Source organism: Daucus carota, chromosome 3, assembly GCF_001625215.2.
Source record: "Daucus carota subsp. sativus chromosome 3, DH1 v3.0, whole genome shotgun sequence".
Lineage (NCBI taxonomy): Eukaryota > Viridiplantae > Streptophyta > Magnoliopsida > Apiales > Apiaceae > Daucus > Daucus carota.
In genome coordinates, this window is record NC_030383.2 from 40,093,534 (window position 1) to 40,119,018 (window position 25,485).

General features: G+C 34.5%; 1 protein-coding gene across 8 annotated transcripts; it reads left to right on the top strand.

Moving 5' to 3' along the window:
- Window positions 1-963: 963 nt before the first annotated feature.
- Window positions 964-18,568, top strand: LOC135151160 (uncharacterized). 8 transcript variants are annotated; one of them, XM_064088812.1, is made up of 5 exons: window positions 964-2,308; window positions 4,072-8,672; window positions 10,436-11,758; window positions 11,949-16,435; window positions 16,646-18,568. In XM_064088812.1, exons 4-5 carry the CDS (start codon window positions 14,858-14,860, stop codon window positions 16,916-16,918), a joined length of 1,851 nt encoding a protein of 616 aa, XP_063944882.1. In that variant the 5' UTR covers window positions 964-2,308; window positions 4,072-8,672; window positions 10,436-11,758; window positions 11,949-14,857; the 3' UTR covers window positions 16,919-18,568. The 8 variants fall into 8 exon arrangements, with proteins under 8 accessions (XP_063944882.1, XP_063944880.1, XP_063944881.1 ...); XM_064088810.1 differs by having other exon boundaries at window positions 11,949-16,105; window positions 16,181-18,568; XM_064088811.1 differs by having other exon boundaries at window positions 11,949-16,096; window positions 16,181-18,568.
- The last annotated feature ends 6,917 nt before the right edge of the window (window positions 18,569-25,485 follow it).

Below are 25,485 nucleotides of genomic sequence, written 5' to 3' on the forward strand. Positions count from 1 at the left end.
CTCTAATCAACTTTTACTCTGAAAAGGGAATTAGAAGGCAGTATTCAGCTCCAAGGACTCCTCAGCAGAATGGAGTCGTCGAAAGAAAGAATCGTACACTGATCGAAGCTGCAAGGACTATGATTGCTGAAGCAAAGCTTCCTCTGTACTTTTGGGCTGAAGCTGTGTCTACTGCCTGCTATACCCAGAATAGAACTTTGATCAACAAGGATCATATGAAAACTCCATTTCATCTGTATAACAACAAGAAACCTTATGTCAAACATCTTCATGTCTTTGGAGCCAAGTGTTATGTTCTCAAGGATGGTGAAGAGAACTTGAACAAGTTTGAGCCAAAGGCATCTGAAGCAATTTTTGTTGGTTATACAAATAATGCTTATAGAGTTTTTGTAATTGATACTCTGTCAGTGAAAGTTAGTGTCAATGTTACATTTGATGACACTAAACTTCCAAGTCTACAATCTGCTGATCCATCTGAGTCTCTGAAGTTTGACAACTATCCAGACTCTGATTCAGATGATGATATACCACCTGAGGTTGCAACAGGAGAGGACAACAATGATAATGATCCAGGCAATGGTGGAGGAAATGGCAATAATGCTGGAGATTCCACAGATGCCAGTGGTGGATCATCAAGTCAACCTGGCAACAACTCAGGGGGAGCTGATGGATCAACTAGTCACACATTTCAGCTTAATGATAATACTGCTGAATCATCAAGGACACATCTTCCAAGGGAAAGGATTTGGAGCAGAGATCATCCCTTTGATTTAATTATTGGTGATCCTGATGTTGGTGCAAGAACTAGAAGTGCTACGACAAATGAATGCCTATTCTCTGGGTTTCTATCTCAACTAGAACCAAAGAAAATAGAAGAAGCACTTGCTGATCCTGATTGGGTTCTTGCCATGCAAGAAGAACTCAATCAATTTGAGAGACAAGAAGTCTGGGCCCTGTGTAATATCCCATATTATTAAATTCAGATTTGATTATCATAAATCTATTTGTCTAAATATTATTGTTGGCTTTAGTTGAAAAGTGAATTGATTATGTGAATAGCTTTATATGATTATACCTGTTTTGTGGATTAATATGGATTTTACAAATATTGCATCCTCCTTCTTTCTTTGATTCCGAGGACGGAATCCCTATAAGGAGGGTAGATTGTAATGACCCGGATTTTTTAAAAATATTTTTATTAGTATTAAAAGTGATTTTTCTTTAAAGAAGGGAATAAGATTTAATATTTTATTCCAGTTTAAGGAGTTTTCAAAATTTTATACTAAACCCCGGGTTATTGTGTTATGGATAAATGATTATATTTTTAAAACTGATTTTCATATATTGTTTCGGAAATTTTAGATGATTATTATGTGAATATATGTGTGATGTGAGTAAGTGGTATTGGTGGATTTGTTGGTTAATTAGTTATGGTTAATTATGAGTATTATATGATTAATATATGAATTTTTGTGAATTTTATATTATCTGGTTTATTGCGTTAACTGCTCATATGTGTTCGTATTTGAGAGATTTCAATTTCTATATGCTCAGGAGAAAATATAGTTTATTTGGATATTTTCATATCGATTTATGGAATGTTAGATGATTTTATAATCGATTTACGGATTTAATTGTGTATATTTATATTTATTTATTAATTATGTGACTTCCGTAAAACCGTCCACTCGTAACGAGGTAGCAATTTTTCTTCCCGGAAGTTTCAACAAAACTTACCTTTAGCCTAATTTCAATATTCCGGACATTTTTCGTGTTTTGACTTTTTCGATCCGGAGTACGGTTTTCCCCGGAGTCGGTCCGGCGGAGTTTTTCGGGTATTTTAATTGTTGATAATTATCCAGTTTGTCTCGATATACGTGAAAACCAGATATTTTGATTATTATATTATTTCTTATCTTGCAATAATTGCAATGGGACCCGCAGACCAATAATTGAGTTAAAAAGCCCCGTTTTGATGATTATCTCGAAAACCAGTACCGATTGGACCCCGCTTTATTATATAAAGTTACTAAATATGTATTTTCATGTCATAAACGATCCAAAGGGGTACCAATTATTTGTAAATATAAATAGACCTTTCTAGAGCTTATTTTCACCCGTAAAATCATTTCACCAGTTTCTTTCCACGAATATCGAGAGAAACCGAGCGGTGTTCTTCGTGTTCTTCGTAATCAAACGAAGATTTGAAGGTGTTATTGGAATCCGATGGAGGCGTATAAATAGTCAAAACGAAGCTATCGATGCGTAGAATCTAGTTTAATCATCCGTTTATATGCAGATACAACAGGTGATTTTAGATTATTTTTATAAAATTCGAATTATTTGATTTTAAATGATAAATTTTCGTAACTGATCTTGTTTGATTGATTTGATGATGCTATGTTGTAGAGCGTGTTTTTCTCGTCGTTTTGGTATATTATATGTTGAATTTGGAGTTCGGAATCATATAGAAAGAGGGGTTTGATTATTTAGTGGTGTTCTTGAAGGATTATGAATGTTTCCAATTGAAAATTGGGGGTTTTGATTCTAGGAAATCTGGGCAAATACTGATGATTCCATACTGTTTGTTAGCTCGTATAGAATCATTTTTAGTAATCGGTTTATGTGGAGGAGTCGGGAAACGAGCTCGCCGGATTTTTAAAGTCCGGCGATGTTCTTCGTTTCGATTCCATTTTCCGGCTTGTATATTCATCTATTGGGAGTTTTGATTTCAGAAACGAGTTCCTGGGATGATATTTGATAAATCTGGAGTGTTTCGTTGAGTTCTGGGGTCGGTGGCAACACCGGCGACTCGCCGGCGGCGAGTCTGTGGGCGGCGACGGCGAAAATGCCGTTTAGCCCCCAAACATTTGGAGGTGGTAAAGATTTTGGACTTTAGTTTCATTTCTGGCAAATTGACCCCTGATATTTTTATAAGTTACACTTTACACCCTTGCCAGAAAGTTTTAAAAACTTACAAAATAAACCTTTTGATTTAATTTTCTAAAATTGTTTTATTTAATTATTTTAAATTCCAAAAATAGTTTTTAATTATTTCTTTATGCAAAAATAAATTTAAATTAGTTTATTAATTAATTTTAATTAGTAATTAATTATTTTAATTGGTCAATTAATTTAAATATTAATTGATTAATTATTTTAATTAATTATTAATTGATTTTAATTGATTAATTAATTGGATTTAATTAATCCTTTTTGATTTAAAAATTCCGAAAAATAGTTTCGAGCTTTAAAATATTTTTCCAAATTATCTTCAAGGCTCGATAATTGTTTATGAATGATTTCAAGTCCAACTTCAAGTATTTGGGACTTGATTATGTATCCGCAAAGTGATTCTTGTATCGATTTTAATTCCGAAAAATGTTTAAAAATTCCAGAAAATTCCCGAAAAATCATTTTAACCCAAGACTTGATTTAATATCAATTGGGATGGGAAACCTTATGTGTTGTGTGTTGTCTGCTATTGGTTGGATGTGTTATGTGCCGATAGGAGAGTGGGGGAACTGTTTTGAGCATAACTTTTGATCCGTAAGTCGGAATCAAGTGAAACGAAAGAGAGACAGAAGCTTATAACGTCTATTTTAATATGATGTGACTATATGGCCGAGTCTAGAAGGTGAATAATTGTTGATAAGTATGCATAATGTGATAATATGTGATCTAAGTGCTATTAAGTGATGATTATGTGAAGTACGTGTTAGTTTTGATATTGTGAAGTGATAAATGATTCGTATGATTGATATTGGACAAGAATATATGGATTATAGTTATTGGATTTTGTTGGTTGATTAATGATTGAGATAGGATAATAGGTGGATAGTCTTATACATAGACGAGACGATGTCGGATTTTCGATAAGGATTTATATGATAATTGATTGGTGATATGTTATGTGGAATATGATTTGACTATATCTTAGAGTCAAAGCATGATTATGTGTTACGTGGTATCTGATAAGTTTAAAGGGATATATAAGTGGGTATTGATATACGTGAGATGTATATGCGATCGATTGTTTAGTGATTATAGTGTTATCTTATTCTCGTAAAGGATTTGGACGAGACGTGTATGCCCGAAGACGTTCAGAAAGTCACGTGGTGTTACAAAGCGAATAAGGGATGAATCGAGTAAGCGAAGCGAAGATGTACGGTAGATAGAGTATAGCCAGAGATGGTCTAGAGACTATGAGATGCATAGATTGTGAAAGTGGAAAGATGAGATTGAGATGTGAGACTGGAGTCAGATTTAAGGCAAGTATCCTGCACCCTGCTTTTGGATATATTGCAAATATTTTGATTCATTCTTTTGATGTGTTGCAAGTATCCTAAACCCTTCTTTTGGATATATTGCATGTTCTGATCCATTCCTTTGGTATATGTTTCAAGTATTCATACCTTTCTTTTCAATGTTCGAAAATGCGAGTATTCTGACCCATTCTTTCTAATCTTCAAGTTTCTAAAGAATTTCCGTTTTACAAATTAATTCGAAGTTCAGATTGTCATTGAAGCATGTGTTGCTCAGTGATAGTTAGAGCTTTGAATGAATTGGGATCTTCTTGATTATTCAACCCGCCATTGTCATGCTGGTTTAGCAGGCTAAATTCAGTTGCTTAGCCGATAATGGAGGATACTGAATAGTTGAGGATTTCCTGAACTGTGATTTATGAAATGATGGACTGTGACTCATGAAAAGTTTATTATCAAAGTTGATTTGAAATTATTCTGTTGTTGATGATATTTATGATGATGTTCTGTTGATTTACATTGGCTTCTTGAATTGAATTAGAGAATTGGATTATTGTTTTTATATAAACCTGTGGACCAGATTCGTGGTCATGTTAGGCCAATGAGTGCCTTGGATCCAGTGATAGAGCATGGCGGGGCCTGCTCGGGGTTAGTGCGGAACTGATCAGCTGCCTAACCTTGGTTTTAATTAAAATGTGATAGTCCAATTCAATAATTCTTTGGAAAGATTGAATTTCTCAGTTTAAATGCTGCAAGGTATTGTAAATCATTCTATACAATACCATGAACTCATGAAATCAGGTTGAATCCTCTTATATCTTGAACTCGTGAACTTTTGTTATATCATTTCAGAACTATCATTGTTTATTATTACTTGCTGAGCATTGTTGCTCACCCTTGCTATTCCTTTCTAACCATTTCAGAAAGGCTTAAAGTTGAGATGATTGATTGAGATTGTGGATAAGGCTAATGCTAGGCGAGGAGACAGAGTTGAGGATCCAGTGGTTGAGGAGTGTTCAGGAAAGTTGATGAGGTTGGTGCAAGCTAGAGCTGTGCTATAGGGTTTCAAGTGTAAGTCATAGCTGGAATAGTTGACAGTGATTCCTCTTATCGAAGATGATCTGATTTGGTAAGAAATGCTGTGTAATATTAGTGGTGGATTCTAATTTCAATACTGTAACCTGGATGCGATCCTGTTGTTTTAGGGGGTTGAAATGTGCTCTTTCAAATATTTTATGATGGCTTTCAAGTTTTGAATTTCAAGTTTTAAAATTCTTTTGGATTTTCATTATCTTTATAAAAAAAAAAAATATTGCAGGTTTTTTTAAGGTGTTTTAAAAATGGTTTTTGTGTGGTGACGTCAGAATCCAGGCCCCCGGATTCTCGGGCCGTCACAGTTGGTATCAGAGCAACAGGTTATAAGTATTTGAAATTAGAATATAGATTATAGTTATAGGTTTTCTAGAGAAGAATGTGGTGTAACCTCACATAGAGGTATGGTCGGACTATTTAGGAATAGTCTAGAGATGTGAGTGAAGCATAGAGTTTAATTAGATGATCAAGTTAAGTGTGGATATCTAAAGAGATTAGGATTCTTAAGTTTAGACATATGATTTCTAGTATGTTGATTAATTGAGATGGTGAATTGTGGGAAAGGTCAGTATTAGACCTATATAGAAGAGTTTGATAGTGAATGATTGAATTGAGAATGGTGAAAATGCAGAGTTCAGAGTATTCTGACTATACTGCATATTTGAAACTGGAGTATCATATTGATTTGAGGATGATATAAATGCATGGTTCATAGTATGTTGACCATGTCCGATATTTGGAAGATGTATATTGTTTTGAGTGAAGATATGAAGAGTAAGTGTAGAGTATGAGTTGTATTGGATTAGAAGGAGAGATCGGTTGATAGGTGAGAAGTGAATGATAGAGAGTACGTGGAATTGAGTCCAGTTATTAGAGATGATGTCTACGAGTAAGTTAGAATGTTAATTCTCGACGACTACGCTTTAAGTTAAGCGGGACAAGGTGGGCCCATAACCCACAGGGCGACGATTCTGAAAATCGAAGATATGCTACGTGTTGTGCTATGGACTTCAAAGGCAACTGGGTGAAACATGAGAACGTGAACTACTTGGGCCAGACTTATTACGAGCTATAACGTCTACGATGACATCTTACGAGGCTATTACGAATCAACATCGATCGATTATCGAGAACGTTGAAAAGAAGACATATATCGAACAATGATTTATTGAAGCAGAGCGAAAATCTGAGAAGACCTTGGCAATACCTCTCTTCAACTAAGATTCTTTTGTATTGTTTTTCTCATCAGTGAGATATTATCATGATATCTTTTCTACAAAAGTTTTGATAAATGAGATCTTCAATTTCTCAAATTCTAAGATGACATTGATATTGATGATTGGTATGAATTGGAAAACAAAGATGTGTGATAAAGGATTGTTGTGAAGAGACAGTGATTTTCCTTGATATTGTTTGACATTTCTTGACATTCCTTGATACCCTTTCATCTACCTTGATATCCCTTAGTGTTCTTTGATATTGTTGATATTCCTTGATATTCTCTGGTATTCCTTAACATTTCTTCAACTTGATTGGGATGAACAACCCTATTTATAGGGGACACAAGGTATACCTGTCTGTGTGATAGGAGTTGGATGGGACGCCATCACTTGTGTGTGTTGTGATTACAAGAAGGTTAACAACCTTTAGTAGTGTCTAATGTGGACACGCAACACCAAGTTCGTTGATCATATAGATCTCTCAATCACTCCTTTATTCAAATGTGATCTACCTTGAAAACATTTTGTTCTATTCAAAATTCCAAAAGATTGATTCTTGGGAAATGAATTTTGCAATTGTAAAAGTGTGATTCTCTGATATTTTTAAAGACAAAGGTATGCCAAGATCGATCAAAGGTGTATGATGATACGTTATGACGAAGCGTATAATGGAATCTTATAAATGATACGTTTTAGTTCTCATCGCGGATTCTGAGGACAGAATCCTTATAAGAGGGGTAGAATGTAATATCCCATATTATTAAATTCAGATTTGATTATCATAAATCTATTTGTCTAAATATTATTGTTGGCTTTAGTTGAAAAGTGAATTGATTATGTGAATAGCTTTATATGATTATACCTGTTTTGTGGATTAATATGGATTTTACAAATATTGCATCCTCCTTCTTTCTTTGATTCCGAGGACGGAATCCCTATAAGGAGGGTAGATTGTAATGACCCGGATTTTTTAAAAATATTTTTATTAGTATTAAAAGTGATTTTTCTTTAAAGAAGGGAATAAGATTTAATATTTTATTCCAGTTTAAGGAGTTTTCAAAATTTTATACTAAACCCCGGGTTATTGTGTTATGGATAAATGATTATATTTTTAAAACTGATTTTCATATATTGTTTCGGAAATTTTAGATGATTATTATGTGAATATATGTGTGATGTGAGTAAGTGGTATTGGTGGATTTGTTGGTTAATTAGTTATGGTTAATTATGAGTATTATATGATTAATATATGAATTTTTGTGAATTTTATATTATCTGGTTTATTGCGTTAACTGCTCATATGTGTTCGTATTTGAGAGATTTCAATTTCTATATGCTCAGGAGAAAATATAGTTTATTTGGATATTTTCATATCGATTTATGGAATGTTAGATGATTTTATAATCGATTTACGGATTTAATTGTGTATATTTATATTTATTTATTAATTATGTGACTTCCGTAAAACCGTCCACTCGTAACGAGGTAGCAATTTTTCTTCCCGGAAGTTTCAACAAAACTTACCTTTAGCCTAATTTCAATATTCCGGACATTTTTCGTGTTTTGACTTTTTCGATCCGGAGTACGGTTTTCCCCGGAGTCGGTCCGGCGGAGTTTTTCGGGTATTTTAATTGTTGATAATTATCCAGTTTGTCTCGATATACGTGAAAACCAGATATTTTGATTATTATATTATTTCTTATCTTGCAATAATTGCAATGGGACCCGCAGACCAATAATTGAGTTAAAAAGCCCCGTTTTGATGATTATCTCGAAAACCAGTACCGATTGGACCCCGCTTTATTATATAAAGTTACTAAATATGTATTTTCATGTCATAAACGATCCAAAGGGGTACCAATTATTTGTAAATATAAATAGACCTTTCTAGAGCTTATTTTCACCCGTAAAATCATTTCACCAGTTTCTTTCCACGAATATCGAGAGAAACCGAGCGGTGTTCTTCGTGTTCTTCGTAATCAAACGAAGATTTGAAGGTGTTATTGGAATCCGATGGAGGCGTATAAATAGTCAAAACGAAGCTATCGATGCGTAGAATCTAGTTTAATCATCCGTTTATATGCAGATACAACAGGTGATTTTAGATTATTTTTATAAAATTCGAATTATTTGATTTTAAATGATAAATTTTCGTAACTGATCTTGTTTGATTGATTTGATGATGCTATGTTGTAGAGCGTGTTTTTCTCGTCGTTTTGGTATATTATATGTTGAATTTGGAGTTCGGAATCATATAGAAAGAGGGGTTTGATTATTTAGTGGTGTTCTTGAAGGATTATGAATGTTTCCAATTGAAAATTGGGGGTTTTGATTCTAGGAAATCTGGGCAAATACTGATGATTCCATACTGTTTGTTAGCTCGTATAGAATCATTTTTAGTAATCGGTTTATGTGGAGGAGTCGGGAAACGAGCTCGCCGGATTTTTAAAGTCCGGCGATGTTCTTCGTTTCGATTCCATTTTCCGGCTTGTATATTCATCTATTGGGAGTTTTGATTTCAGAAACGAGTTCCTGGGATGATATTTGATAAATCTGGAGTGTTTCGTTGAGTTCTGGGGTCGGTGGCAACACCGGCGACTCGCCGGCGGCGAGTCTGTGGGCGGCGACGGCGAAAATGCCGTTTAGCCCCCAAACATTTGGAGGTGGTAAAGATTTTGGACTTTAGTTTCATTTCTGGCAAATTGACCCCTGATATTTTTATAAGTTACACTTTACACCCTTGCCAGAAAGTTTTAAAAACTTACAAAATAAACCTTTTGATTTAATTTTCTAAAATTGTTTTATTTAATTATTTTAAATTCCAAAAATAGTTTTTAATTATTTCTTTATGCAAAAATAAATTTAAATTAGTTTATTAATTAATTTTAATTAGTAATTAATTATTTTAATTGGTCAATTAATTTAAATATTAATTGATTAATTATTTTAATTAATTATTAATTGATTTTAATTGATTAATTAATTGGATTTAATTAATCCTTTTTGATTTAAAAATTCCGAAAAATAGTTTCGAGCTTTAAAATATTTTTCCAAATTATCTTCAAGGCTCGATAATTGTTTATGAATGATTTCAAGTCCAACTTCAAGTATTTGGGACTTGATTATGTATCCGAAAAGTGATTCTTGTATCGATTTTAATTCCGAAAAATGTTTAAAAATTCCAGAAAATTCCCGAAAAATCATTTTAACCCAAGACTTGATTTAATATCAATTGGGATGGGAAACCTTATGTGTTGTGTGTTGTCTGCTATTGGTTGGATGTGTTATGTGCCGATAGGAGAGTGGGGGAACTGTTTTGAGCATAACTTTTGATCCGTAAGTCGGAATCAAGTGAAACGAAAGAGAGACAGAAGCTTATAACGTCTATTTTAATATGATGTGACTATATGGCCGAGTCTAGAAGGTGAATAATTGTTGATAAGTATGCATAATGTGATAATATGTGATCTAAGTGCTATTAAGTGATGATTATGTGAAGTACGTGTTAGTTTTGATATTGTGAAGTGATAAATGATTCGTATGATTGATATTGGACAAGAATATATGGATTATAGTTATTGGATTTTGTTGGTTGATTAATGATTGAGATAGGATAATAGGTGGATAGTCTTATACATAGACGAGACGATGTCGGATTTTCGATAAGGATTTATATGATAATTGATTGGTGATATGTTATGTGGAATATGATTTGACTATATCTTAGAGTCAAAGCATGATTATGTGTTACGTGGTATCTGATAAGTTTAAAGGGATATATAAGTGGGTATTGATATACGTGAGATGTATATGCGATCGATTGTTTAGTGATTATAGTGTTATCTTATTCTCGTAAAGGATTTGGACGAGACGTGTATGCCCGAAGACGTTCAGAAAGTCACGTGGTGTTACAAAGCGAATAAGGGATGAATCGAGTAAGCGAAGCGAAGATGTACGGTAGATAGAGTATAGCCAGAGATGGTCTAGAGACTATGAGATGCATAGATTGTGAAAGTGGAAAGATGAGATTGAGATGTGAGACTGGAGTCAGATTTAAGGCAAGTATCCTGCACCCTGCTTTTGGATATATTGCAAATATTTTGATTCATTCTTTTGATGTGTTGCAAGTATCCTAAACCCTTCTTTTGGATATATTGCATGTTCTGATCCATTCCTTTGGTATATGTTTCAAGTATTCATACCTTTCTTTTCAATGTTCGAAAATGCGAGTATTCTGACCCATTCTTTCTAATCTTCAAGTTTCTAAAGAATTTCCGTTTTACAAATTAATTCGAAGTTCAGATTGTCATTGAAGCATGTGTTGCTCAGTGATAGTTAGAGCTTTGAATGAATTGGGATCTTCTTGATTATTCAACCCGCCATTGTCATGCTGGTTTAGCAGGCTAAATTCAGTTGCTTAGCCGATAATGGAGGATACTGAATAGTTGAGGATTTCCTGAACTGTGATTTATGAAATGATGGACTGTGACTCATGAAAAGTTTATTATCAAAGTTGATTTGAAATTATTCTGTTGTTGATGATATTTATGATGATGTTCTGTTGATTTACATTGGCTTCTTGAATTGAATTAGAGAATTGGATTATTGTTTTTATATAAACCTGTGGACCAGATTCGTGGTCATGTTAGGCCAATGAGTGCCTTGGATCCAGTGATAGAGCATGGCGGGGCCTGCTCGGGGTTAGTGCGGAACTGATCAGCTGCCTAACCTTGGTTTTAATTAAAATGTGATAGTCCAATTCAATAATTCTTTGGAAAGATTGAATTTCTCAGTTTAAATGCTGCAAGGTATTGTAAATCATTCTATACAATACCATGAACTCATGAAATCAGGTTGAATCCTCTTATATCTTGAACTCGTGAACTTTTGTTATATCATTTCAGAACTATCATTGTTTATTATTACTTGCTGAGCATTGTTGCTCACCCTTGCTATTCCTTTCTAACCATTTCAGAAAGGCTTAAAGTTGAGATGATTGATTGAGATTGTGGATAAGGCTAATGCTAGGCGAGGAGACAGAGTTGAGGATCCAGTGGTTGAGGAGTGTTCAGGAAAGTTGATGAGGTTGGTGCAAGCTAGAGCTGTGCTATAGGGTTTCAAGTGTAAGTCATAGCTGGAATAGTTGACAGTGATTCCTCTTATCGAAGATGATCTGATTTGGTAAGAAATGCTGTGTAATATTAGTGGTGGATTCTAATTTCAATACTGTAACCTGGATGCGATCCTGTTGTTTTAGGGGGTTGAAATGTGCTCTTTCAAATATTTTATGATGGCTTTCAAGTTTTGAATTTCAAGTTTTAAAATTCTTTTGGATTTTCATTATCTTTATAAAAAAAAAAAAATATTGCAGGTTTTTTTAAGGTGTTTTAAAAATGGTTTTTGTGTGGTGACGTCAGAATCCAGGCCCCCGGATTCTCGGGCCGTCACACCCTGGTTCCAAGACCAAAAGGAAAATCTACAATTGGAGCTAGATGGGTCTTCCGTAACAAGTTAGATGGTGATGGCATTGTTGTAAGAAACAAAGCCAGACTGGTTGCAAAAGGTTATTCACAAGAAGAAGGAATTGATTATGATGAAACCTATGCTCCAGTTGCTCGTCTTGAAGCCATCAGAATATTTCTTGCATTTGCTGCACACTCCAACTTCAAGGTTTATCAAATGGATGTGAAAAGTGCATTTCTGAATGGAAAGCTAGAAGAAGAAGTATATCTGGAACAGCCCCCTGGCTTTGAAAATCCAGAGTTTGCTGATTTTGTATACTTCCTATTCAAAGCTGTCTATGGACTCAAGCAGTCACCAAGAACATGGTATGACACTCTCTCTGAGTTTTTAATTGAAAACAATTTTACTAGAGGTGTCATAAACAAAACTCTCTTTTACAAATTGCATGATAAGGATATGATATTTGTACAAATATATGTTGATGATATTATATTTGGTTCTACTAACGATAACTTGTGCAAGAGATTTGCTAAGTTGATGCAGAGTAACTATGAGATGAGTATGATGGGTGAGCTGTCCTACTTCCTTGGTCTTCAAGTAAGCCAAAAGGAAGATGGAATATTCATTTGCCAATCCAAGTATGTCAGAGATCTTCTTCGAAAGTTCAATCTAGAAGACTCTTCACCGGCAAAGACACCCATGGCCACTGCCACAAAGCTTGACCAGGATAAATCTGGTAAGAAAGTTGATATCACAAGCTATCGAGGTATGATTGGCTCTCTACTTTATCTTACTGCAAGTAGACCAGATATCATGTTTGCAACATGTTTGTGTGCTAGGTTCCAAGCTGATCCTAAAGAATCACATCTTATAGCCGTCAAAAGAATCTTTAGATATCTTAAGGGTACACCTGGATTAGGTATTTGGTACCCTAAGAATACTGGTTTTGACTTAACCGGCTATACAGATTCTGATTATGCAGGATGCAGGATTGATAGGAAGAGTACGTCTGGAAGCTGTCAATTTCTAGGACGTCGGTTGGTTTCCTGGTATAGCAAGAAGCAGCACTCAGTGTCTACTTCTACTGCTGAAGCTGAGTATATAGCTGCTGGAAGCTGCTGTGCTCAGATCTTGTGGATCAAGAACCAACTGAATGATTATGGTGTTGTAGTAAACAAAATTCCCATATTTTGTGATAATACAAGTGCCATAGCCATTTCCAACAATCCGGTTCAACATTCAAGAACCAAGCACATTGATATCAGGTATCATTTCATTCGAGAACATGTCATGAATGGTACAGTGGTGTTACATTTTGTACCCACGACTGAGCAAATTGCTGACATCTTCACTAAACCACTGGATGAATCCACTTTCTCTAAGCTGGTTTGTGAATTAGGGATGTTAAATATGACATAGTTCTCTTGTATATATTTTTCATATGCATTATATGTTTTTATATATTTTTTTGTGAATTTTCTGTATAATTATTTCTATTTTATTAGATTTTATATGATTTTCTGTATATTATCTGATAATATTCTGAGTAACTATGCATGTTTGTAAGGTATTCTGTAATTTTCTAAGTGCTCATATACTCCCCTGTAATATTCTCAAGGCATTTAGATAATTATTTGTAATTATTTTGTATTTTTCAAAATTAATTAAGCATAAATATTTGATTTTAAGTTAATTCATTTTATTGAATTAAAGTTAAAGTCATAAGTATTTATATTTAATTAAAGTTGAAATTTACAAAATATTTGTGTAATATATAGTATTGTTTTTATTATAGATTTTTTATGTTAATTGCAAAATGTTCTATCTTTTTAATTAATCAAAAATCATATTATTATTATTATTATTATTATTTGTTTTTCAGCAAGACAATTACATTGTCTACTGATTGGCTCGGCAAGACAATTAGATTGTCTTGCTGAACCGGTTTTTCTGATTTTCAAACAACTCGGCAAGACAATTACATTGTCTTACCGAGTCTGCCATTAAGCCGCACTTTGTATCAGTAAGACAATTGAAATTGTCTTACTGACACTTGATTTTGTCTGCTTCGTTAAAATCTCGGCAAGACAATTTCAAATTGTCTTACCGAGACTTAAACTCCCCTTTGTCTTCCTGTGTGCATATATATACTAACAAGACAATTGAGCAAGACAATTCATATTGTCTTGCCTCCACTTCATCTTCCCCAACTCACATATACACACACGGTTGATCATCGTTTTTCAAGTTTTTCATCAAAAACTTGCTGGGTTTCCGTTCCTCAAGCTTTACGCTTGCTCTGTTACTCAATTCCGTTCGATTTATAACGAAACTCTGCCGGATTTTTGTGAGATTTCGCCTCGAACTCGTCTGTGTTTGCTCGCTTTTACGACTGTTTCCGAAGCTTCATCTCTGTTAGTTGATCCTTGTGCGTTGTGATTGAAACTTTGTGCTTGATCGATTTGTAATTGAGGCTAGGGTTTTTAAAATCGTTTTTGGGGTTTGTAAAGCTTAAGGGACTGTTTGGCTTGGCTTGTTTTGATCATTTGGGGATTTTCTAAGTTAAGGCTGCGTTTGGCTTGAGTTCTTTAAGATTGGGGTTTTTGATCTTAAGGACTTGTTTGGACATCTAGCTTTGTGGAGTTAAAATTGATTAGTACCATTTAAATTAATTAACTTTTAATTCGATAATATTTTAATATTTCGAATTATTAATTAATTAATCAAGTTTAATTATTAGTTGAAATTTGCGAGACATTTGAGAATTCACTTTTAATTTGAAAAATTCTCGCTTAATTCAATTTTTAATTATTAAAAATGGCCGGAGAATTCGTGGTTGCTGAGACTAATTACCTTGCTAGCCTTAACCCTGATGACTGCTCCGATAGATTCCGTACTTGGGTCAGATTTCTTTCGAGACAGAGTTTAGTCAGTACTGCACTCACTACAGATATAGAAGTCAAGCTGCAACCCTTGTTTGACTTCTACTCAAATGCTGTCAACTCTACGACCCTGGAGAACTACAAGATTATAGGGGATCTGCCTAACAGGAAACGTATTGTAATCACTGTCGATGATGTGAACCGGATCTTAGGACTTCCAAGGGATAATTTTGAGCCAGATCCCTCAGAGGATGAACTGAGACAATTCTTTCAGGATATTCACTATCAAGGTCAGATTTTTCTCCCGAAGATGTCAAAGGGAAATCTGAAGGCTGAATGGGATGTGTTCTTTGACACCCTTGCCAAGGTGTTTGCTCCCACTAATCGAAAGAACTTTGGGAATATATCTTCGATGCTGCAAATCTTTGGATTCAGCATAGCTTATAACCGTCGAATCAACTTTGGGAAGATATTGCTGAGGGAGATTATCAGAAAGATGGGGTCTGTTACACAGAGATCAATTCAAAGGAATGAGAAAGTTGAATGCTTCTATCCCAGGATTCTGATGTTATTCATGAATGATAAAATGGATGATGCTGATAGGCACATGTACATAGATTCTCCTGTTGTTCCTATTCAGAGGACTTGTGCCAAGATCCAGACCCGGCTGGTGAACAAGAAAAAGCATGACAATGTGCCATTAGTAGTGACTCCTTTCATGCTAGAGCAATTCAGTGCTCCATTTCAACCTGTACAAGTTCCAGAACCACTACAACAGCAACAATATCAACCACAACAACAACAACAAGCTCAACAACAAGAACAACCGCAACAACAATCACCTCCTCAAAACTATCAACCACTTCAACTACTTCAAGACTATCAGTCATCCAGCCAATCCTCACATTACTCTCCCTACAACCCTCCTTACAATTCACCACAACAATCACCTCACCAATCATCATACAATTCTCCTCACCAATCTCAACACCAATCCCCTCCACATTATAACTTCTTCCCAGACCAACAAGCCTCCATTCTTCCCTCTCAATCTGAACCAACACCTTCACCTACACATACACATACCATTCCTCAACCACAATCAACCTCTCAGCCTCTGCCTGCTGATTCTGCTATCAATCCAGAGCTACAGGACTTCAGGACAGATTTACAGGTAGCTCAGGTACTTTCTAATCTCACTGATACCTTTAATATTGATATTGCAGATTTTGATTGTGATATTGGATTTGATTTCCAGCCTCCCAGCATTGAACCTGTAAACACCCAGGTTCATAACCCAGCTGACGTTTTCGTTTCAACAACTGATTCTTCGTCAAACACATCAACCGACACTACTCATACACCAGTTGTTCGAAAGGTAGCCCGGAAACGGAGTGGGAGTGCAATTCTGAGAGAACCCGCAGCTCTGTCTCATAAGAAGCAAAGGGTGGCAGAACCGGAGACAACTGCAGCCGCATCCATTTCCTCCCAAAAGGATTTGGACACTGACACGGTAAATATACAGTCTCTAGATTCATTCTCTCCACAGAATGCATTTATTGAAATTGGCCGTCCGACCGCGGTATCCTGTAAAGAGTCAAGCACACAACTAGCACTCACGCTAGTAGAACCTTTGTCTTTTAATTCTTCACTTAGAGAGACCACAGATATTCAAAAATTGTCATATGAAAAACTTTCTGATCACTCTTTCTTTTTGGATCAGGCTATACTTGGCAACCTGCAAGTACATCAGCCTTCACAGGCATCTGAAGGACAATTTGTTCCTTCACAACCTACAGTTCCATCTCAGGGAACTATGGTTGTATATACAGGTACTGGTGACGGTGTGACAAACACGAGTGAAATCAGGCAAACACCGAGCGAAACACATGCACGAGAGGATAGTGATAAATCTTTGAGTGTTCGTGAGGTGAGTGCACACACCAACACTGATCTGTTACAGGAACAATTGGCTGCCCTGAAAGCTGAGATTTGAAGGTTGAATGCTGAGAATGCCAGATTCAGAAGTGGAGAGTTGGTGACTCTACAGGAAAAGGTTGTTGATCCTTCATTTTCTTCTCTCAAACAGGAATTAGATGCTCATGTCAAGGGCATTCACTCTAGGATGGACAAATTTGATAAAACTCAGGAGCTCTGTCTGACGAAACTTGACAACTTGGAGCAAACTTTGGCTCAAGTTGTTCAGCACTTAAAGATCAATCCGTCAACATCTCAGTCTACTCTAGAGGATCCCTCAACTAAGGGGGAGAAGGATAAGGATGACAAAGATAAGGATGACAGCAATGCTGATGCTGCTGATAGGGGTGATAAGGGTGGTGAGACTGATAGGAGTGATAAGGGTGGAGAAGGAGCAAGTAAAAAGGATTCTTCTGCAGCTAGCAAATCTAAAGGCAAAATGCCTGAAACTGAGAACATCTTCACTAATCAGGATTATGACAATATTCCTGAAGATGTTGATGATGATGATGCATTTGATTCTGCTTATTTTGAAGCTGAGGAAGAAGGTCGTTTCGAGGAAGGCTTTCTTTTCAATGAAGACCAGTCTGTGGACCCTGAGCACATGGAAAAGGTCAAAATGTTTAAAGCTCAACATGAAGCTAGCAAAGCAAAGCTTCAGGAACTACAGAAACTGGTGGATGAGAAGAGGACAACTGATGAGTTGGTCAAGCTGGAGAAACAGAAACTGTGGGATGCTAAGTGCAAGGAAAAGAGAGAGGATATCTCCAGGAAAGTTGGTGAAAGCTGGGATATTGCAAGACAAATCCTCTCTGGACCTCAAAGGGAACTTTCAATGATGGTAAGTTCAAATCCTTCATTTATGACCTGAGAGAGGCTAACCCTAATGAAGATATGTTTATGCGTGCTCTTGCTCTCGAGTTAGAATATTTAACTATTGGTGTCAAGAATCTTCTCAATGAATGGGAGATCATTATTTCTACTCAGAGAAATGGAACATTCAGGGTTTCAATTGATTTATTCAAGTTTCTATCTCTAACTGAAATCTGGGTGATTCGTAACAAGATCAGACGCAGCTCGAATCTGAATGAACTCCTACGTGACAGACTTATGGATTGTGCAATTCATAACAGTCCACAAGTTGTCAGAAATCCATACTGTGTCAAGTTCATTCACGAGGGAAAGTTTGGAACCTTCTACCTGGACCACCAACATCTTCTGAAGTATGATGTTAGTCAGTTGGTTCTTGTATCAACAATTCTACGTACCAAGGGCTTCGCTACTAAGGCCAAAGCTGATGCTGATATTGAAATTGTAAACTACTGCACAAGGAGAAATATTCATCAATACTTCCAAAGATGAAGTATATCAACTAATCTCAGCCAGCAGATTTCATCGAAGACCCTGTGGATATAGAGGTTCAATATCATCTTTCATTGGCTCGTGAAAGAAAGAAGCGTGGAGAATCCACTGCAGCTGAAGAGCCTACTCAGAATGAGCCTTCTACTCCAATTATTCACTGTTCAGATGCTGAAGAAGGAGAAGTCACTCGTTCTGAGTGAATAGATTGATTAGGATATTTGTTAGATATGCTCAAGGAACATCCTTTTGTAATCTATTTATGATCATGGTTCAATGTTTAATGCAAGCCATAAACTTTTGCTATTTACATTTCATTGTTTAAATCTTTGTCTTATCTGTTAGTTGAGTTATCCTCTAGGAAATTTGCATGTTATGTTAACAAACAAATAGGGGGAGATTGAAAGGCATATGTTCAGCCTATTTGTATTTAAAGAGATACAACTCAACTCAGATAAGAAAGCTCAGTAAATAGCAAGTCATCGGAATCCGTACGAAGAACGTCACATGATTTATGGGAATTATATGTCAGATAAATTCCAGGATGTTGCTGCACACCACTGAAAGAAGTTCATTAATATGTTCAAGCCTCAGTGCACAAATAATCTTTTGTGGCACGTCCAGGAGTTCAGAAGATATAAAGTTTCTATACTTTATTTTATCAGAAGATTCCATTTAATGAAGATGTACTTACAAGACGAAGACTCGACGAACGAATCAATTTCTTAATGTTTATTTGACAAAGAATATTTGATTTAACTAGATACAGATGAACCAGACAGTACATCTGTGTATCAGTTATTCAAATTTAAATATTCGAAGTCAAGCAGATTTGATGGTTCGTTCGTTCGACAGATCAAGACGAAGTTATTAATGTTTAAAGAAGACGGGAAGCAGTTCTACTGAAGAATGGGTGATTAAATATTTAATAGATCATTATTTCACTTCATAAATAATTATATTAATTATGTAATTTATTTATTAAGTTAATTCACTCTCGAATTAATTTAATTTATGAATTTATATGATTAACTTAATTAAGTGAATAATTTTCTATTTTAAATATATGTCAAATTACATTCAATCATCCACTCAAGCTCAGCAAGACAATCTGAGATTGTCTTACCGAATATTTCAAGCTGCCAAGACAAAACAGATTGTCTGACCGAAGCTTTGCCTGCAAGACAATTAAGTTTGTCTGACTGAAGCTTCCATGACAATTCTTAATTGTTTGACCGAATGATACTCAGCAAGACAATCGAGATTGTCTGCCCGAATATGCATTGCCAAGACAATCCTGATTGTCTAACCGAGGAAATGCCTGCAAGACAATTCCTGAGGCGTTCAAGACAATCTTGGATTGTCTGACCGAATGCACCTGCCAAGACAATTGGATTGTCTGGCCGAAAGAACAATCCTGCCAAGGCAATTTAATTGTCTTACCGAAGTTCTGGATTGTCTTGCTAGCTATAATAATTGTCTTACTGCTTTGTCTTGTGCTTGCAAGGCAATCTGTAATTGTCTTGCCCTTTCCACTTTGTCTTTGCTACTTACAATTGTCTTGTCTTTCAATTGTCTTACAAGTACAAATGCTTTGCCTATAAATATGGCTTTGCATTCTTCATTTTTAGTGTTCATCACTTTGTAATTCAAAGCATTTGTAAAGCTTTCAAGTTGTTCGTAACTTGCTTGATCGTTATATCCACAGTTTTCTGTGCTTTGATAACCCGGTTGTTTTAATCACTAAAATCTAGAATATACCCTGTCGAATTTATTCTACGAACTTTTAGTGGACATTAAAACTGAACCATATTAATTATATAACGACTTCAAACATTGTTATATTAATTAATTATAATCTGATTAACAAGTTATATTCAATCAGATTATCTTCCGCGATTATTTGGTATCGATTGTATTCAACCCCCCCCCTTCTACAATCGTATCTGGACCTAACAACTTTACTTTGGCAAATTACAATCCCATCTTTCTGGTTTTTTAGAAAAGATGAATTCTAAATTAGGGCTGATTTTATATTTATTTATTCATTTATTTAAACATATGAGTACGATAATTTTTTAAATTAGAAAAGTTATTAATAGTATCTCTTTAATATGTATTTTTATAAATATAACAATTACACATTATTAACTTACAAGTGATGTAATTTTTAATTTTATTAATAATTTATTATCAAAAATATCATTCCATGTTATAGAAACGTTGACTATATATGAATCACACTGTAATTATAGATGTAGTTTATTAATAATACTCCCTCCGTCCCATTTTAACTGCTTTTGACTTTTTACACGTATTTTAAGATGTTAAAAAAATCACATCTTGACATAATTATTCTTTATAAAATTTATATCAAATAAAAGTTTAGAATCTAAACTTTTATTTGACATAAGAATTGAATTTTTTAAGTGAGTATAGATATTGTTTTTTCACACCTCAATATACGTGTCAGAAAGTCAAACATCAGTTAAAATGGGACAGAGGGAGTACTTATTTGACATTGACTTCCGGACTACAGGATCTATGTGTCCATTTGTTTAGCAGAAGCCGGAGCTGTTTCCGGCTTCTGCTTTTATTGACTAGTTTGTGTAAAGAAGTAGAAGCATTTTAAAAAATTTAAGAATGCTACTTTCTGTCTCAGAGCTTTTGCTTCTTTTCCAAACATTTTATCAACTTATTTACTTCTCATTTCTAATACACTTCTTTAGTTTAAACACAGAATCACTTTTTTAATTTTGCCCAAACAACCCCTATAACTAAGCCTTAAGAGCATCTCCAAGAGACTCTTAAATGAGCTCTTAAATTGAAATTTGAGGAGGGAGAAAGAAATTTTTGCTCCAAGAGACTCTTAGCAGCTCTTCATATCACTAAGAGCCTCTTGTTTCTCTCTCCTCTCTCCTCAAAGTTAAGAGCCACTACAAAGCTCTTAACTTATTTTCAACAATAAAATATCCATTCTCTCCAATAACATTTGAGTTTGTGTCATATACAAGTTCAAACAAGAATAAAATATTAACTTAAGAGCAAGTATAAAGAATATTGTTGGAATTGAGACTCTTAAATTTATTTTAACTTACTAGGAGTTTAATATTTTATATTTTATTTAAGAGTGGGTTAGGAGATTATTGGAAATGCTCATGGTAGAAGAAGAAACCTAATTCAAATAGCTTTGTTAGTTCTGTTAATAGTATGGTACTTATTTGATATTGGCTTCCCAACGGCAAGATCCATAATTAGGCCTTGGACGTTGGACCCCTTTTAAAATGGTGGTAAAAAAGGAAACCTAATCCAAATAGCTTTCTTAGGAGAATATAATTATGGTTTGATCCTTTATAAATATAAAGGTACGTTAACAAATTAAGGGAGACACGAGTTGGCAGCACATGGAAGCAACTCGAAACGCTAATTTCAGACTCTCTTATTTTCATTATAATCACTCAGCCACCGTCACAAATTTTAATTCAAATCACGAACTTTTAATTTTGTTAACTAGCAAATTCCTCCGTTAACAATATTCATAATAATAAATAGCATCTTGTGAAATATTAAATAATTCAACGGAATGAATCTAATCTATCTCATTTTTAGGGTTAAAAATGGGGTGGGGAAATGGGGAACCCGCCCCAAATGGGGCAGATCCGCCCCGCTAATATGGAGAATGGGGTAGTGACGGGAAATGATTTTCTGCCCCGCCAAAATATGGGGCAAGTATGGTATTTGTTGAATCCCCGCGGCGATTCCCCGCCCCGCCCCGCATATATTTAATATAAATAAATAATTATATTTAATATAATATATTTATTATATTTATTATATTTAATATTATTATTTTATAATACGCAAAATTATAATTTTACAATGTATAACATGTCTCTTTGATTTCTATTATATATAGTTTTTTGCTTTTAATATACATGTTTAGCATATTTTTATTAAATCGTGAAGAAAAATTACTAAATTTTAAAGTAATTATTTAAAGTGTAATATTATAGCAGCAGAGCGGGGCAGGGCGAAATTATATTAAATCTCCGGTGGAGCGGGGATGGGGATTAAAAATAAATCCCCGCGGGAAATGGGGCGGGGACGGTGCAGGAAAAATATATCTGAGGCGGGACTGAAAAATGAAGTTCCCGCCCCAAACCCGCCCCATTTTTAACCCTACTCGTTTTAGATCAAATAGATGCTAATGTTCCGTAACATACTACAAATCATTTACTAAATTTTTACATGCCATATTTTAATAACGTGATAGATATATGCTAGTTGATAATGCGCGGATGAAAGAAGTCTGATATTTTCTCTATGTAAATATATTTGTCTCTTGACATTTTTCACGTAATTTTAATGATTTTGACCACGCATTTATAAATATTTTTTTTTAATTTTTTTATAAATAAATTATGATATTGATATTTTTATTCACCAAAAAACATAAAAATAATAATTAAATTTATGGTTAATTTTTTAAAAAACATGAAAAAAATAGAAAATTAATATATTCAAACAAAAGGAGTACTTTAGGTACTCCCTCCATCCCAAATTAGATGAACTTGTTGACTTTGGACACGCACTTTAAATTTCATTGACCGCATAGCTACATTACTTATTTTTGAAATTTTATTTCTGCAAATAAAAATTTAAATATGAAATTTTCATTTACAAAAAAAAATTTAGAAAAATAAATTTCGGAACTATGCGGTCAATGCACCTTTGTAAATCCCAAGTTTTGATGATGACACACTTTAGCAAGCTACTTTCATTTCAGCTTAACATAATAGATTTTATCTGTTACAGCCTGCTACATTGAGCAGTTAATCTAATTCTGCAGGTTTTATAAGTAACAGATAGATAGCAAGCTATTTTCCTATCTTAGAGCATCTCCAACGGCGTTGGCTATAATCGTTGGCTAAATTGGACCTGTAAGACATTATGTAAAATTTGCTGAACCTGTAAGACATTTTGCTTCAATGGTACTGGCTATATTGGTTGGCTATAATTTAAAAATAGTATGTTATTAATATTTTAAAATGTTAAAATAGAATATATCATTTTAATATGGTAATAAATGATGTACAATCTTCCTACAGATTTTCTTACAGACCTGTAGAGGTTCGACAAATTTAGCCATCCATAGGAGGTTGGCTAAATTTATAGACAACAGCTGAGCATGGTTGGAGTTGTGTTTTTGGAGCTGTTGGCTAAATTTTTTTATTTTAAGTATGCCAACTCATTTTTTAGCTAAGGGTTTTAGATGGTTGGAGATGCTCTTAGCTTGACATGATTAAATTATACTGTTATAGCCTGCCATGTTGTCTTTCTAATCTTGTGTTGCAGGAAGTTTACTATAACAGAATTATAGCGAGTTGTTTTATAATAGCAAGCTATAATAGAGTCCTACCAGAAGCTAAACACTTCACAGAATTGCAGTTGTTGACTTCTACAAATATTAGGACTTAAAGTGTACGTTTTCTAATCTAAATATGAGTTAAATATACATATTATAAGCTCAGATTATTTAAAAGAAAACGTTTCCTAAAATCAAGGAAGTTATTACACTTTAAACTTATCTTTTTCAAACACACTTCCTTATCCCATTTTAATAGGGACTGTTGCTTCAAACGTCTTTCTAAAACTCAGTCTTCTATTTCTATGGAGTATAATATTGAACTAACAACCTGCAACGTTCACATAGTGCAACGTTCACGGAGGTTTGTTTCAATATAGCCGTTATAGCTTTTAGTATATATAAGGCTTGCTGTTTTCAAGAGATAGTTAACAACTCACGATCTTGAAAACATTCTCAATCTCTTTTTGAACTTATATTGTGTATTCGATTCATATCTTATTAGAGAGCATAGTTTGAGTTGTAATCTCTCATTTTTATTCAAAGTTGTATTTGATTAGTCACTAAAGCTAACGGGGTTCTAAGTATAGAACAAAGGGGGAGTTAGATAGAATTAGTCTTCAGAGGTTCAAGAACAGGTGCACAGAGGACTAAAGTGTCGAGCTGTTTTCTGTCTGCTCAAGGTTTCAGCAAGCTGCTTTAGGTGACTGGGTAAAGGAAGATATATTATTATTCTGTAATTGTTGGAATTTTCAGTAATAATATATTCTCTTACCAAGTTGGTAAGGGACCAGGACGTAGACCATCAGACATAGGGGTTGAACCTGGCTAAAATTGCTTGTGTCTGATTTACATTTCTGCACTTTACTGTTTTGCATAATAGCCTGCTATAATCACACTTGATCTGAAAACAGTAAGCTGAAATATTCGGCAAAAGTTTAAAATTAATATAGTTAGTCATTTACACCTATTCACCCCAGGTGTATTTACAACCTTAAGTTACGTGTACAAAATCAACCAGCTCATCTAATTTATGTTGGAGGGAATATTAATTTGTTTGCGGACTCCAATAACTGGGCATGATATTTCGAAAAGTGAATCTTAAATTCACAGTACTATTCAACGCGCCTTTAACTTTTATTTTGAAATGAGATCTTAATTTTCTTTGTAACTTTTTTAAATTTTATTTTCATTTGAAATCTTAATTTTCTTTAGAAAGAAACGAAAGCATATTTGAACAACATATATTTCCAGTTTGCCAAAGTATAAGTTTTTGGTGTGCATGTCAATGAAGATAGAGGAATATATATATTAAAAAAAAGACAGTGAGGAAGAGCAAGTAATTATCATGATTCATGGAGATAACTTTGCATGGACGTAAGACGTTTAAAAAAAGTTGTTTGGATGAAGGGTATTGACATCCAGCCAATAGGCAATTAGAGCGGTCCATTCCCACATGTTAGCATTGTGGTGATGTGTGGACACACGCAAATCAAGTAATCAACAAATCTCGTGTGGGTCGTAACATGGCGTCTACTGACTTTTAAGGTGGCCCAAGCACACATGCCAAGCCTTCGCCGTCCCTCTTTTCTTTCCTCTTATTCATACACGCGCCTTGTTCAACACCGATAAACAACTCCCATGAAATACAAAATTATCCGTCGGCGCAATAATAACTGCTCCCTCTGTTTTGTTTTATATATCATTTTAGAAAATATTGTTTATTCATAAATATAGATCGTTCTCATTTTTCAAGAATAGTTGAATTGTCTAATGACTCTTTTACCCTTATTTAATACTATGAGTCAAGAGGAGAAAGAGGGAAAAAAGACATTAAATAAGGACAAAGATGGATTAGAAAA

Coding starts and splice junctions, on each gene's coding strand:
- LOC135151160 (XM_064088805.1), top strand. CDS start 14,858: ATGGCCGGAGAATTCGTGGTTGCTGAGACTAATTACCTTGCTAGCCTT.